Raw genomic sequence first — 14,695 nt, 5'->3', positions numbered from 1 at the left:
CTTGGGTGTATGTAACATGGTGTAGTTGTATTATTTGAATTGCACTACCTGTCTGTATATACATTGTTGGATCATTGCTCTTTCCGGTGCAGCTGCCAACGAACCTGCAGGTCAACCCAACTGGTCACACCTGAGCTGCATTCCAGATCCTCATCCAGAGCCAGAATATGCCCTTCATCTTCTGTGACAAACAAACAAAACAACAGCCAACACAATGCATGCAAAATGTAAATAAAGCAAAACCCTTTACTGGGAATTACCTTGTGCTCTGACTGTAGTTCCAGACGTGTCTGGAATTATAGGGGTATGTTAAACCAAATTATAGCAAACACCTAAAGCTGCCATCTTCATCCTATGCTCAGACAGTGAGGCTTGTCTGATTTCCTCATGGATCTGCAGCATAATGCCTACAGATCATCTATAGATATAAAAAGTGTTTTGTCATCAAAAATCTGTCTTTCGCCCTAGCAGGGTAAGTTTTGATAAAGAAATGACAAATATTGTACTTTGATTTCAAATTGCATTTTCATGTAGTTCGTTTTTTTTATTGAAATAATTTACACTGCACATATGTGAATGTATGTAAAAAAACAAAAAACCCTGACTTATTTATTTTTTCCTCAGCTGATGATGCATGTGTGAAAATGATAAATCTGCTGTGTGATTATATTTTCATTTCCAAATTTGCAGCATGAAAGTAATAAAGTGTCCTATGGGCTTCTACGTTAAGAATAAAAACTCCCTGAGTGGTAATGAATATATATTAAGCCCTGTAGCTGATGCAATCATCTCTTGAGACATTGCTTAATGTACATTACTTCCTTTCAAATTTTTGAAATATTGGTATCTTTGATGATAAAGATTTAATGGGCTTCCCTGTGTAGAAATATGGAAATGTGTTTCATGAGCTTGATGTTTCTAAGCTTCATTATTAAATCAAAGTGAGTTTACTCAAGACGTTGCGCTATATTTAGCTGAATATGCTGTCCATTTTGGGTTTGGTGGAAAAAGACAGACACATTGTCATGATTACCTTTAAGTATCTGTTAGTCAGTGACCCATCTGATAGCGGAGGTAATCAAATCCATTACTGTCTGCAACTGTAATGAGGGAAAAGTGTTTTGCGTCTTTGTAATTTATTGCAGAGATGTTTTTTTGTGACACTTGGGAATTTCTCATTGATGAGCCTTGCTATATAACTGTTGTGCTTCTGTGCATCCTCCCTTCAGGCCAGAAATGTTATCTCGTATTCATTATTTGGCTTGTCATATCATAAGATTTACCAGACAGGAGAAGCACTCCCAGGTAATATGAATCAGTTTCCAAAACTTGAACCACACTATCAATAAACTTCAGGCAAAGTTGCTTTACTGGAACTGCTCTCCCAACAATATGCGATTCGGAAACGGGGGGGAAAAACGATTTCCTGAATGATCTATAGCAGCAGAAATGGCTCTTATTGGTCGTCTCCGCTGTGAAGAAAGTCTCATCTCCCTCTGCTGAGGAGTTTGCAATGGAATTTGTTTGTCGAAGGCAGGAAATCAATCAATTTCATCTCTGTTTTGTTTTTTGTCTTCGATTGTATTCCAGTAATAATACATTAGAAAGAGTCGATGGGGGCGGGGGGGGATAATGTCCATCTGAGCGGCTTCTGTCCTTGTTTGATGTGTTTGCACTGAATCTACTTGGATTCAGATGTTTTAGAACAAACGAAACACATGACCCCCCCCCCCCCCCCCCCTCACACACACACACATACACATATCAAAACACATGCATTTAATATTCTTGTCTGAAAGGTCAAGTCTTAAAAGGAAATTGCCTCGGCCGGCTCATTTGGAGAATATAATGAGATGGAATTGTTTATGCATCGACTAAACACTTGTAATGATTGGTGTGTTTTCTTTCTTCCTGCATATTCATCGACATAACAGAAAATAATGAATCACTTCATGTTCTTTAATATTGTCCTGTCCACTGCTGTCTTTCATTCTGGTGTGACAGTGATCTGTTAAAGCCTGTAAACACTCTTGGTGCCTGGAGACCAGGAGTAATTTGTCACAGACATGTTGCAGTAATTCCTTTCTCTTGCTTACCTTGCGGAGTAACTAGGAAACTTGTTAGCTATTTCATCAATTTGTCAGCATACAGAAGACGGCAAAATAAATATTTTGTTCAATATTTTACTCTGTAGTAGACATCTGACACCTTGTTGTTTGTTATTACAAATAAAGTTAACTATGGTTTAATAAAGAATTCTAGCTAATCACAAACAATGACTCATTATTTTCAGTAATACAGTCAGAATAAATTGATATAGTGTGTGGTTTGAGCAAATAACTCTGCAAAGTGGGCGACGTGAGTCACATTTAGTCAGTTGTAGTGAGTAGCCCGTGAATTAGCAATTTAATGAATTTTATTTTTGTTGTTTTATTTCAGTTCAGTTTTCAATGAAATGCAAAGAAAAAATATTTCAAAGGCTTTTTAACCCAGATGAACCAAAAGGATGTAGGCTAAAGCAAAATGCATTAGACTCGGCCAGATGAGGTTGTTGCTAATATCTGAGCTAACTAGGAAGTTCTGTTTACATGTCTTCAGGAGTGCTATAATAAGTAAATTTAAAAAAGATACATTTCAGTCTCTTGGGACTTTAGAAGCAGCAGTGTAAAGTCTGATGAATCGAAAAAATACTGATACATTTCCATTTGGCCTGAACACTGAGTTGGTTTTAACAAGGACTATTCAGATCACTCTTGAATATTATACAAAAGAAGCAAGACATCACGTCATGGCCAGTTGACCTCAAACCACTGGGCGATGTGACGTTACTTCTCTTTATTATATCTGGTGGTGAAGAAAAACAACATCTCAATATTACTATTAATTAATTGTCTAACAGCTTATCTACCTGCAATACATTCTCTGATCTAATGCCAAGCTGGAGACGGTATTATTACTGAGATCCTCTGATATCGAAAAGACAAAGCAAATTAGGGAAGAGCAACAGAGGAGCGGCGTGACGTGTTACATGGAAACGACACAGAGGATTTGTTCCAGGAGACTTCACCCAGTCCAATCAAGTGGGCTTTTCTACATGAGTCGTCAAGTTCTTCTTGCATCTTGGTGAAGAAAGTGTTCCAGTTAACCTGTAGTAAGAAGGAAATTAGCATTTTATCTTTTTAAATTACAAGATATTATTCCGGATCCATCAGCTTTTACACACAGATTTCTTACAACCATAGGTGCCACCAAGAAGGCAGATACATTTTTTTTTAAAACAGGAAACAACTAGCGGGTCAAGTAGTAACAATTTCCACTCCAGCAACTGAACAGGCTTCTTGATGTATCTGTGTATTTTTTTCCCGCAGAGACTGGCAGATTAGATTCAGCCCTGCATGTTCAGGAAGTGCAGTTGAAACATGCAGGTAATGGAAACTGCTTTTGTAAGAGTAACCAAAAGAGTCGCTGTTTGGTTCAGATTCTTTGCGACTCTTATTTTGATCATCTGCTTCAAACACTGCATAGGAGTCACTGAAAGGGTATTTTTACAGCTACCGACTAAAGCGACTGAATAAATTCACCTCTGATAACAGTGTCTAATAGAGACTGTGTTCTACCACACCAGTTACTTTCTTATTCCCCTTTGGTGGATAGATGGAATATTGTTTTCCTTCTCCACACAATGAAAGCAGCATTTCCTGAGATCACAGGATGTCATTACATAAAAATGGTCTTCACGTTTACTGTATATATCTTATTATTTCTACAGCTTTCAGAATTTCAAACAAAGATAAATGATTGTGACAGTAGTTCAGTGGGTCTCATGTAAAAAATCGAGTGCTTATTTATGGATAATAGCTGTTCATAAGTGCAATAAGAATGTAATACATAAAATGAAAGACATGAATTAAATATTTTTGTCAAAGCCAGTGCTGTCATATTTTTAGAGCCAGGAAGTAAATCAAATCTTAGTAACATTGTGAACAACATAAACATGTCATTTACTTTCAAGTATTAATTATATCACTTGTCTGATTGGCTGAATTGCATTTGAAGGTTGCCTTGCTGATCTTGCATGTTTTAGCTCATTTACATATTAATCAAATCGAGCATCACAGCACCTCAGCTAATCACAAGTATTCTTGTTTTCAAGCGATTATATCATTTCTTCATGATACACTCAAACGGCATTGACTTATTGAGGAAACATACCTTCATATCTTCAGGACACAATAACCTGACAAAATAAAAATGTTGACCTTGCATCTTGCTTTGGACCCGAGACAAAAACCTTGAGGCACAGAAAAACGTCACTCTCCGACACTCACCCGCCGCCTGAGGATTTTAAAACACAATGCTCTGGATTTACAGATCAAAAAGCTGCACTGGAATCCAGTCCTACCAAAGACAAGCATTCACCCATGTCAGGCATGTGTTTGTTATTGGAGATGCTGAGGAGAGCTGTTTTAATCTTTTCAAGGGAATCCTCCTGACGGCAATCAGATGGAAATTCATAAGAAAGGGCTCACAGCAATGAATTGGGTCGTGTTTCTCCGTACAAGTTTTAAGTCTCGTATAGTTGTAACATGAATTTCATAGTATTCTGCCTGTAATCGCTGAACAGAACATGGCTACTATCTACTGTATTTTGGGCTTGTCCCCTGAGGGGTCGCCACAGCAAGTCAACCTTCTCCACTTCACCCTGTCCTTTGCATCGTCCTCCCCAACACCAGCCACTCTCATGTCCTCCCTCACTACGTCCATGTATCTTCTCCTGGGCCGTCCTCTAGCCCTGTTCCCTGGCAGTTCCATCCTCAGCATCCTTCTACCAATATAGTCCCTGTCCCTCCTCTGGACATGTCCAAACCATCAAAGTCTGGTCTCTCTGACCTTATCTCCTTATCTCCAATCATAGCTACTATATAGTATTTAAAATAGATTTAAAACAAGTGGTGTAACCAATCATCTGCTCCTATCAAATTGAATAAAGTTCCAAAATTCCTAAATCTGTTAGAAATTTGATGGTGTATAATAGTAAAGACTTTTTTCTTATGCACCTGCAATGCCATCATCGACTGAAGATATGTTGCCCTGCAAATTATTTCATTATTATTATCATTATATTAGTAGTATTAAGAAACCTACTTGACTTCAGCCCTGCCATACTCTTAAACTAACTAATCACAACTCAAATATAACTCACCACTGGCTGTGTCATTAAGCAATTTAGGAATCAATATAAAGATGATGATGATGATGATGATTTTTTATTTTGGTTGTCAGATTAAGACAAAAAAATTAATAAATACAAATTAAACAAAACTAAATATACATTACAACCAAAAAAGAAATAGGCAGAAGCAATGCTTATTGAAGCCTATCCTACTGTATGTTACAGAATTTTGTCATCACCATTCCTTGAAAAACAACATGCTACATTTTCTGGTCATAGCCCGGTTCCTCTGGGCACTATAGGAGGAGCCTCCTTGCTAGTATCTGCAGAAACCAGCATACCCTCAGCCAGCAATGTTTGTTCCAAAGTTAATTACTGTCCTATTAACGGAGGACAGCTGTGGTTGAAGGAGAACCAGCAGTTTATTTTTCAGACTAGAGATGCTGGAAAAGGCATATGTGAGGAAGGAGGAGGCGCTGAGAGGCTATCAGGGCAAGACAGGACATGGCTGGATTATTGTATCTAGGGACTCTGGACTTTCGGGCTTCTCCTAATCGCAGCTCCTTCAGCAGCCTGGAGTGACAGGATGACTTAGCCAAAGTTATGGGTGAAAGGGGGGTCCTCGGGCAGAGGTGGGAGAAATGGGCATATGGCAACCTTGTGGGGAATAGTCCATTGATGTGATTTACTGTACATGGAGTGAAACAGCAGCAGTCTGTACCCGCCAGCGGCTGACGATGCCTATGCCGGGACGCAACATGGATTTGAGATTTGATTTTTCTCCCTTGCTGAGCCATGAATTCCCAAGCTGGGATGAAACAGCTACTGCAACTATTAACATGAAAGAGTCACAAACTGTGACCGTAAAAGGGGAGTCATGGTAGCAGAGCTCAGGACAGCATCAGGCTTTGCTTTGCGGGAAACTCCAGGACCGGTTTGTTCTCTGTAAACTCTTACGAAAGAGGAAGGATTCTTCTCACCGACATTGAAACTGCCAAAACTGTCCAGTTGATATATTAGACAGCTGATTATTATATCCAGTTGAAATTATGACAACTTAAAGTGTCTTAATGTTGAAAAAAAGAATTGCCTTGTGTAAATATACAGTTAAAAAAGCAGCATCAAAAAGTCATTAAATAGTCACTGAATAAGAATAAAATATCAGTTTTGCTTGTGGTGAACAAAAAGAAGTATGTATGAGCCCATGTTCTTTTTTTGGGAATGATAACAGTACATACACGCACACACTGATGATAATCACTCAGTGATCATGTATAACTGTGTGACTAATTAGCTTACCAACACTTTACACGTTATTGTGTATCTGAGTACTGGATACTGGTTCGTATTTCATTGGGTTAAAATAATTATTGCTGTTGTGTTGTTGTCTGTGTGGAGTCTGCATGTTCTCCGCATGTCCTTGCAGGTTTTCCCCGGGTTCTTGTTTTCCTCCAACCTCCAAAAACAATAATTTTCTACAAGAAAATGGATGGATGAGAAATACTTATTGAGAATTTTGTAAATATATCACGTCCCTTTACCATGGTAGCGCTGCTGCGTGCGTGCTCGCTGTGAACATACTTTTGCTTCCGGGTTTAGAGCGTTTCTGGCAGAGCGGTTTGAGACAGAAGTGATGGACGCTGTCCTGCAGCATCTGTTTGCTATTTTGACCAAAGTGTTTTGGAACTGCATTAACTTGTGGGAAAAGGGTATAACGGAGGACAGGTAATAAAGCAAGCGAGCAAGGAGCAGCTAAAGATGAAGGAAATGTGTGTAACCAAGCTGTGATAAAAAAAATAATGTTGCTCTGTGCCTATAGGATGAGTGAATAGCAGCTCTATGCTAACATGTTGACACTATAACATGATACACTACAGTTCGAGCTCGAAACAAAGTACCGTAATTGCTGAACTATTATGCGCACCTGTGAAAAAGCCGCACCCACTGAATTTTAAAAAAATATTTATTTTGTACAAAAATAAGCCGCACATATTCGTAAACTGCAGGTGTCTACCGGTACATTGAAACAAATGCTATTTAACGGAACACGGCTCGTAACGATATCCGCAGCAGGTCTCCAAGGTGAACAGCCTCTGGCATGTTAGATCAAGGGAAGTCGGCAAATCAGATCCGTAACTTCGGGATAAGGATTGGCTCTAAGGGCTGGGTCGGTCGGGCTGGGGTGCGAAGCGGGGCTGGGCTCGAGCCGCGGCTGGGGGAGCAGTCGCCCCGTCGCCCTCCCCTCTCCGCCCGTCGGAGGCTGCGCGGCGCGCGCGCCCGCCTGGCGGGGTGTCCCCGTCCCCCTTGCCCCCGTGCCCCTCATCCTCCGTCCGCGGGAGCGTGGTGCGGCAGGGGTGGGGACGCCCGGGAGGTCGAGGGGGCGGGTTCCTTCCCCGCGGGGCGGCGCGTCCGACGCCGCGTAGCGGATGGCGGACAGGCGCCGGGGACCGGGTACGGCGGGCTGGCGGCGGCGACTCTGGACGCGCGCCGGGCCCTTCTCGCGGATCTCCCCAGCTACGCGCAAGCGGGGCTTTCCCTCCGGGCGGGCGGGCGTTAATTTCGTAACGAAAATAAATAGGCTTTAATGAAACACGGCTCGTAACGAAAGTGGGAAAATATACGTAAATTTGCCGCGTCGTTGCATAAACCGCAAGGTTCAAAATATTGGAAAAAAGTAGCGGCTTGTACACCGGGAATTACGGTAAGACAACAGTGACAGTAGAATGAAAAGCAGCTGTTACATGGGTAGTTTGTGAAGTTTAATGTTAAACTGCATGACTTGTTTTCTCACACATCAGATACATTGTTAATATTTACACCAAACAAAACAGAAAATAAACAAACAAAAGAAAATGTGTCAAATGGTTCCACAACATGTCAGACGTTAAGCCTGGGCAACAAAACAACCTCAGAACTATTTTTTTTTAGGTATTCTTCTTTCACATATGTACATTAAATGTCAAATAAATGTGCTTCAGGCCTACAGTGTATATACATACACAATGTTTCAAGAAAGTCAAACTAAATATCACTGTATTAGAAAACACAAGACATGATTTAAAAAAATGTTTAAAAGGTAAACAAAAACAAATACAGCCTTGAACTTTAGACACGCAAAATAATTAAATGTGATTTTATGTAAATGCTACTATAAACATACTGTGAAGCATTTTGTAGCACTTACATATTAATAATAATAATAATAATAAACTGTCGGAATGATCTTGTAAATGTGTCACAAAAAGTTCTGTTTTCAGTGTTTGTTCACACAGCAGGTACAGCAATATCAACTTCTTTCGGTTGCATAAACTAAATTCTAGCACAGATATCGAGCCATTTCAAGACAACAAGGTGATCACAGAAGAAACTTTCACAAATTTGACCCTATTCCATTAACCAACCACCATTTAGAGTAAACATTAAATTACCTTCAAAGGCTTTTTTTTGTTTATTTGTTTTTTTTTTACATTGAGCACAAACACAAGTATTTTTCGCTCTTTTTTTCCAAACATATATCTGACATGTAAAAAACAAAACAAAAAGTGAACGTTCAGTTTATACAAGTTTTCAGCGACTACAGGGCTTGAGCTTCGGCGGCAGGATGCTGTAACTAGCTCGTCCACCACATCAGCTTATGTATGGTCACAGTGTAAAATCAAGTGCCATCATATGTAATTAAGCATTCTCTAAAAAAAATATGGTAGCAAGCTTCTCTCTGCAGTCTTTCTCAGACTGATCTAAAACTCTTTAAGCTATATTAATACAAATAATATTCAAAACATATTTAAACAGGCCAAGTGTTGGCTGTCCTTCCCTTTATTAATGAGTTGAGCAACATAACATATTTCCTTCTTGTTTTTTACTCAGGACAAACAAGGAATGTGATTGTCTTCATCTATTGCACCTAAATAAAACAAACAAACAAACATATATTTGTTTGCTGATAACTCTGCACAAAGGACCCACAATGCAATGAGACAAAAAAAAAAAACCCTCTACAAGTAAGTTTGTAAAGACAGATAAGATTATGCAGAATATGGCAACCAATAAGGGGAAAGTTTAGAAAATCATCAATCCACTATGTTTATTTCCCATCAGACATGGTAGTTTTGATGTAAACGCTAGCAAGGAAGCAAATATGCAAAAACTGAATGAAACAAATGCTTTTTAGCAGCTACTATTGGATAATAATAATAATAATCTAGGGGGATAATAATACATGGAGACATATAAGAAAGTGAATAATTCCTATCTCAAGCCCTTTAGTTTCCTTTATAACTAATTAGGATAACATTCACTTTAAATAGTCCAAAATATTCAGTCAAACTCCATAACAGCAAAGCCATTATGAAATGTGATGAAGGATGTATTTCAAAGAAAGCCAATTTGCATCACATTAAAGGGGTAAGTCTGTGTCTTTATCGATTCAGTATTAGAAAAAAAATGTGTAATGTGTTCACCGGAATACACTATATCACACATACAGTATAGTATAGCACATTTCAAATAAGCAAGCATCGCTAGATAAAAAAGAAAAAAATGCGTTGCTATTCAAGATCACTACCACTGTGGGGAATACAAAGAAAAGCATCTTGAGTGCTACAATTCTGTACATGGAAACGGCACAAAACACACAAGATGAGTGGGCATGTGAAGGGTGACGGGTGGAGGTGGAGTGGTGGAGCAGAGTAGCCGGCATTCACGACACAAACATCACAAGGTGAGCTGGATCCAACAGACAATCTCGGTGGAGTGGGCTGAGCAAAATGCACTGAGGATTCAGGACCACAAACTACAGACATTTTCATCGAGTCGGATGAAAATGTGATCGGCGTGCATAAAATAAAAAGAGGTAGGGAAGGATTGAATGTGCATCCATTCAGCAGAGCTTTGTGTACTATGAAGCATTTGTGGCACTATCTTGTTGCCGCTCGCAGAGCAATAAGTTGCGTGGCGTGTCACACAGATTGCTCCTTAGGGAACGTGAACGGAGCTCGGGGGCCAGCGGCGGGGAAGCTCGTGTTGGAGTACATAGGCTCGTTGGGGGGCTGCTGCTGGTAGGGGTGCTGAGGCAAGAACGTTGAAGGAGAATAGGTTGGGGCGGCAGGCTGAGACTCGGGAAAGTGGTCCATGTTGCAGACAGGCTGGTAAGTCATGTATTCAGCTGGGTTCAACAGCTCTTCTGGACTCCGCCCAGAGTCCTGTGAGGAGACAACAAGAAAGACAGTGATGCTGCAGGGTCACAGGATTTGCATCGACTGAACATCGGTAAGAGTCATCCAGGTTGAGGTAAATCAAAAAGAGCACACACACACAAAGACAAAAAATAATCTGGATTTCCTTAAGGTTGGTTGAAGACATTTCACCTCTTGCCCAAGACTCTTCTAAAGAACTGTCAGAGAGTTCAGATACTTGTACTCCTGTTGGAGGAGAAAACAAAGGACCAAAACCACCGGGACAACAAGTCTCGTTCAGAAGCGTAACCATTCACAAGGGAGTTGTTGTCCTGCCCACCCTCATTTGAGCTGTTGTGGTGAACTGCTTATTATCCAAAAATCAGGACCCAACAATTGGAGGTCTTTACAGATGACATCAACACGCTGGATCACAACATGAAGTTCACCCGTGAAGATGTTGAGAACAACGCCCTGCCTGTCTTGGACTGTGCAATACACAGTGAAATAGATGGGGAATCTCAACATTGAGGGGTACAGAAAACCCGCCAACACCAACCTGAACATTCTCTTTGATTCTCATCAATCACTGCAGCAGAAGTTAGGAGTCATCAGAACCCTGAACCATCCGGCATGCATGTGTCTATACGAACTGGGTATTTGTCAAGACCTACACATATATCAACAAAAACAACCAGGGACAGAAAACCTGTTGTTGTCCCCTGCATTGCCGGTGTCTCTGAAAAATTATAGAGAATTTTCAGAAAACAACAAATTCCCCAAACACTTTAAACCTGGCAAAAGACAGATGCTGGTCCACCCGAAAGGCAAAACACCCAGACATAAACAGAGTGATGTATTGTCTGCTGTCCAGTGCAGTGAAGAACGCAGCGACCGGTACGTTGGGGAGACAAAACAACCGCTCCACAAGCGTATGGCTCAACACAGGAGAGTCAACTCCTCGGGACAAGAGTCAGCACTCCACCTGCAACTGAAAGACACAAGGCACTCCACTGAGGACAGTATCGTCCAGGGTTTAGCCAGGGAAGAATGATGGTTTTAGAGAGGAGTTAAAGAAGCCATCTATCAGCAACATACAATGCCGGATTGACCTCCATCCCCAGAAACCACAACACCCAGCCACACCTGGGTGAAGCTCAACATAACAGTTCACCTGAGGGTCGGGGACAACAATGACCTTTCACCATATGAATGCTAATGACTCCTGAGGAGTCATATTGTTCTGGTGGTTTTGGCCGCTTGTTGCTTCCTGCTCCAACAGGAGTATAAGTATCTGGACTCAGCCTCTTGGTTGAGAGGGGACACATCTTTGTTTATCCCTAAGCAAGTCCAGTTGATTGTTTTTTTGATTTTTTGATTAACAGAATAACTAATAAAGACATTATAAAATGCAATGTCATGCACATGTGCTTTCCTATTGATTATTAAGCAGCAAACAACACATGCAATCATGGTTTTAATACATAAACATATATTTCTCTGTACTGAGTAAACACATTGCAAGAAGCTTTGTATTAAATAATAGCCTGTCTTCATCATATGTAATATTTCCGTCTGTGTGGCCGGTGGTGCAAACGGGGCAAATGTGGCTCTGCAGTCATGAATGCGGTTGCACGCAGACAACTGTGGAAATATTTGGCAGGAGATTTCCAATTTGCAGTCTGGATCTAGATGTGGATATTACGTCTTTTCATAATTAACATAAAATAAATTGCCTGCCGCTTGTTATATTTCCACTGACTTGCATTTTTGTGTTTTGTTCATGCAGCCTTAATTCCCAATCCTGACAGTTATTAAAAAAAAACATTAGTTAAGGACTAGAGTATTTCTTGACAAGTAAACAAACAGATATCTATTCAGGATTGTAAGAAGCGCTGTCACGGCAGACTTTGCAAAATGTTGCCTTCTTTCCTGCCACCATTGAATTGAACCAAAACAACAGCAGCCTTTATTCTGCTGCGAGTGTGTTACATCATGCTGATCTATTAGGATTTAAAACACAGTCCTTCTAGTGCCACTTGAAAGTTTTAATAGCTGTAAAATCTTTAATGGAGCTGTGTAAACTGTGTCCTGTGGGTGTCACCCATCATGCTTTGCAAACTCAGTGTAACCATGGTTACCTAGCCTTTAACTGGGACCGCTGTGTTTGTATGTGAGTAGGACTATTGACAAAAAAGAAAGTTTATGCTATAAATGCACCATGTTGCCTCCTGCATACAAGATCACAACTCTTACTTCTTATAGAACAAAAGTTCTTGAACTTTCCACTGGTAACCTTCCAGCTACCAGTGGAAAGCTGAGATAGTTATGGCTGAGCAAAACTGCTTCAATGTGATGCATATCCAAACCAAGGGTCATGTGACAATGACCATCGAGCTGCGGAGTGATGAAGAGTGCATTGGGATGTTTTTTTTATTTTTTATGTTACAGACAAAGAGGAACAAACACGAGTTTCTCTGAAAGACTGGTTAAGCTCAGCAGGAGTTATTTTCGTGTGTTTGATGGTTTTACAGAATTATGGGTGAAACACGGTCAGACGTCAGAGACATGCAAACAACATGGATGAGAGTGAAAATGGAACTTACGAATTTTGTTCAAGCATCTCTACATCTACGAAAACGATGATCCCAACTCTGAGTGTTTCATTGGGGGCAACAAAACCATAAACAGCTTCAATCTGTCTACAAACTCTTACATGCATTTTACAAAATGAAAATGGGAGAATTTACGCAAACCTTCAAAGCACAAACACTGTATATATATGTATACTCAGTAAAATGTGCAGAATGAAAAGTGACATTTTTAATAACCAGGTCATAGACCATCATTTATCGAGCAAAACCCCCGAGCGTGCATTATAAATAATAAAGCTTGAAATATTTGGTCAAATCTTATAATAATGTCAACAACATGCAAAGACCGACTTTCAAAAGGCAATGAGAAGAATGACAAGATAGCTATGAATAGATATAAGCACAGCCAATCTCAGGAAGACAAGCGGGCAGCGATGTGCGAAGGTGAAATGGTGTCGAGGAAGACGCACAACTAAACCATTCCTGGCATGCAAGCCGGAAACATTGACAGAAGCGCAGAAAAAAACTTTCCTTTTGCCTCAGGTTAGCATCAAGGGCCGCTGAAGCAACTGAAGACAATGATTTACTTCGTCAGCTTATTGAGTTATATGCTGCTGGAAGACACCGGCTATCCATGCAAAACTACAGCCAGCAGAAGAAGGATCAGCCTTCACAAGTTTGCTTTCACGATATCTGAGTGTTGGATACTGTTGAATTTAGAATACAGGAATGAGATCCATTCAACTTTAACTAAACAGGCTAAACAGTGACTAAAAATGTATCATTTTAAATAGCATAGCTACTTTTTTAAGAGCAGAAAGAGAGAATCCTGGTTCTTCAAAGGTAACCAAATCTATATAACTTTAAAATGTAATTAATTAACCAGCTCCTGAGTCAGCACAAAATCCAAAATCTTAAACTGGCATGCGTGTGATTTTACAGACTTACTAATTTAATAAAGCCATTTAAAGGTGCCACAGTTTTTCATGTGCAGGCAAGCAGATTGTTCTATCCTGTTACGAAATTAAGCTTATCAGACAAGCCTGTATAGCCAAATATGCTTTTCTATTCTCGATCACAGAGTGGCTGACACTTTAAATGGGATTTAAAGTGTCAGCCACTTCCACTTCCAGTTCTTCCAGTGCAGAAATGAGTGTTGCAGTTAGGAGATAAATATAGTAGTTGGACAAATCATACAAGCAGACTTTCACCAGGAATTTTATTTGTTCACAGTATGATGATTAATTTATAAGCTTACTCCAGATCTGATGTAAGCACCTTATTAATTATTAAATACGCACCAGTGCTGTGTGTCAACATTGCATGGGGGCACAGGGAGTTTAAGGTGAGTTCCCTCTCTCAGACGCTGAACACAGAAAGGTCAATCATATTTCCAGGAAGCATCACAGCGCTGTTAGAGCCGCATGCAATGACATATTTCTGCTAAACAAAATGTTTGTTTTTATGGAGATCAGGTAACACTCAAAGATACCCCAGGTCACACCCCCTTGTGCATGTGTCCCTTTCTGTTTCTGAGTATTTGAAGCCTTTGATTAAAATAGTCGTGATTATTTAGCTATTTTGGCTCACTACATAATGTACTTATTTCCTTAGTCATTTATATGGTTGGTTTTGTTAATAAATGTAGTTTTATTTAGATATGTGAATTCGTTAGATATAGATAAAGTGCCGAAAGGTTTAGTGCCAGACTCGCATTGACAATGTCAAATTGACATTTAGAGGTAACATAATAA

At 40.0% G+C, this 14,695-nt stretch overlaps 1 protein-coding gene across 1 annotated transcript in view; it reads right to left on the bottom strand.

Moving 5' to 3' along the window:
• Window positions 1-10,131: 10,131 nt before the first annotated feature.
• LOC137912775 (nectin-1-like) overlaps window positions 10,132-14,695 on the bottom strand; it is a 133,921-nt gene continuing 129,357 nt past the window's right edge. Inside the window, exon 10 of the mRNA XM_068756913.1 lies at window positions 10,132-10,374. Within this exon, the coding sequence (XP_068613014.1) occupies window positions 10,132-10,374 (243 nt within the window). The remainder of the gene's footprint in view (window positions 10,375-14,695) is intronic.

This window comes from Brachionichthys hirsutus, unplaced genomic scaffold (genome assembly GCF_040956055.1).
Source record: "Brachionichthys hirsutus isolate HB-005 unplaced genomic scaffold, CSIRO-AGI_Bhir_v1 contig_1025, whole genome shotgun sequence".
Taxonomy (NCBI): Eukaryota; Metazoa; Chordata; class Actinopteri; order Lophiiformes; family Brachionichthyidae; genus Brachionichthys; species Brachionichthys hirsutus.
The sequence above is the reverse complement of the archived record's forward strand: the minus strand, read 5'-3'. Positions and strand labels throughout refer to the sequence as shown.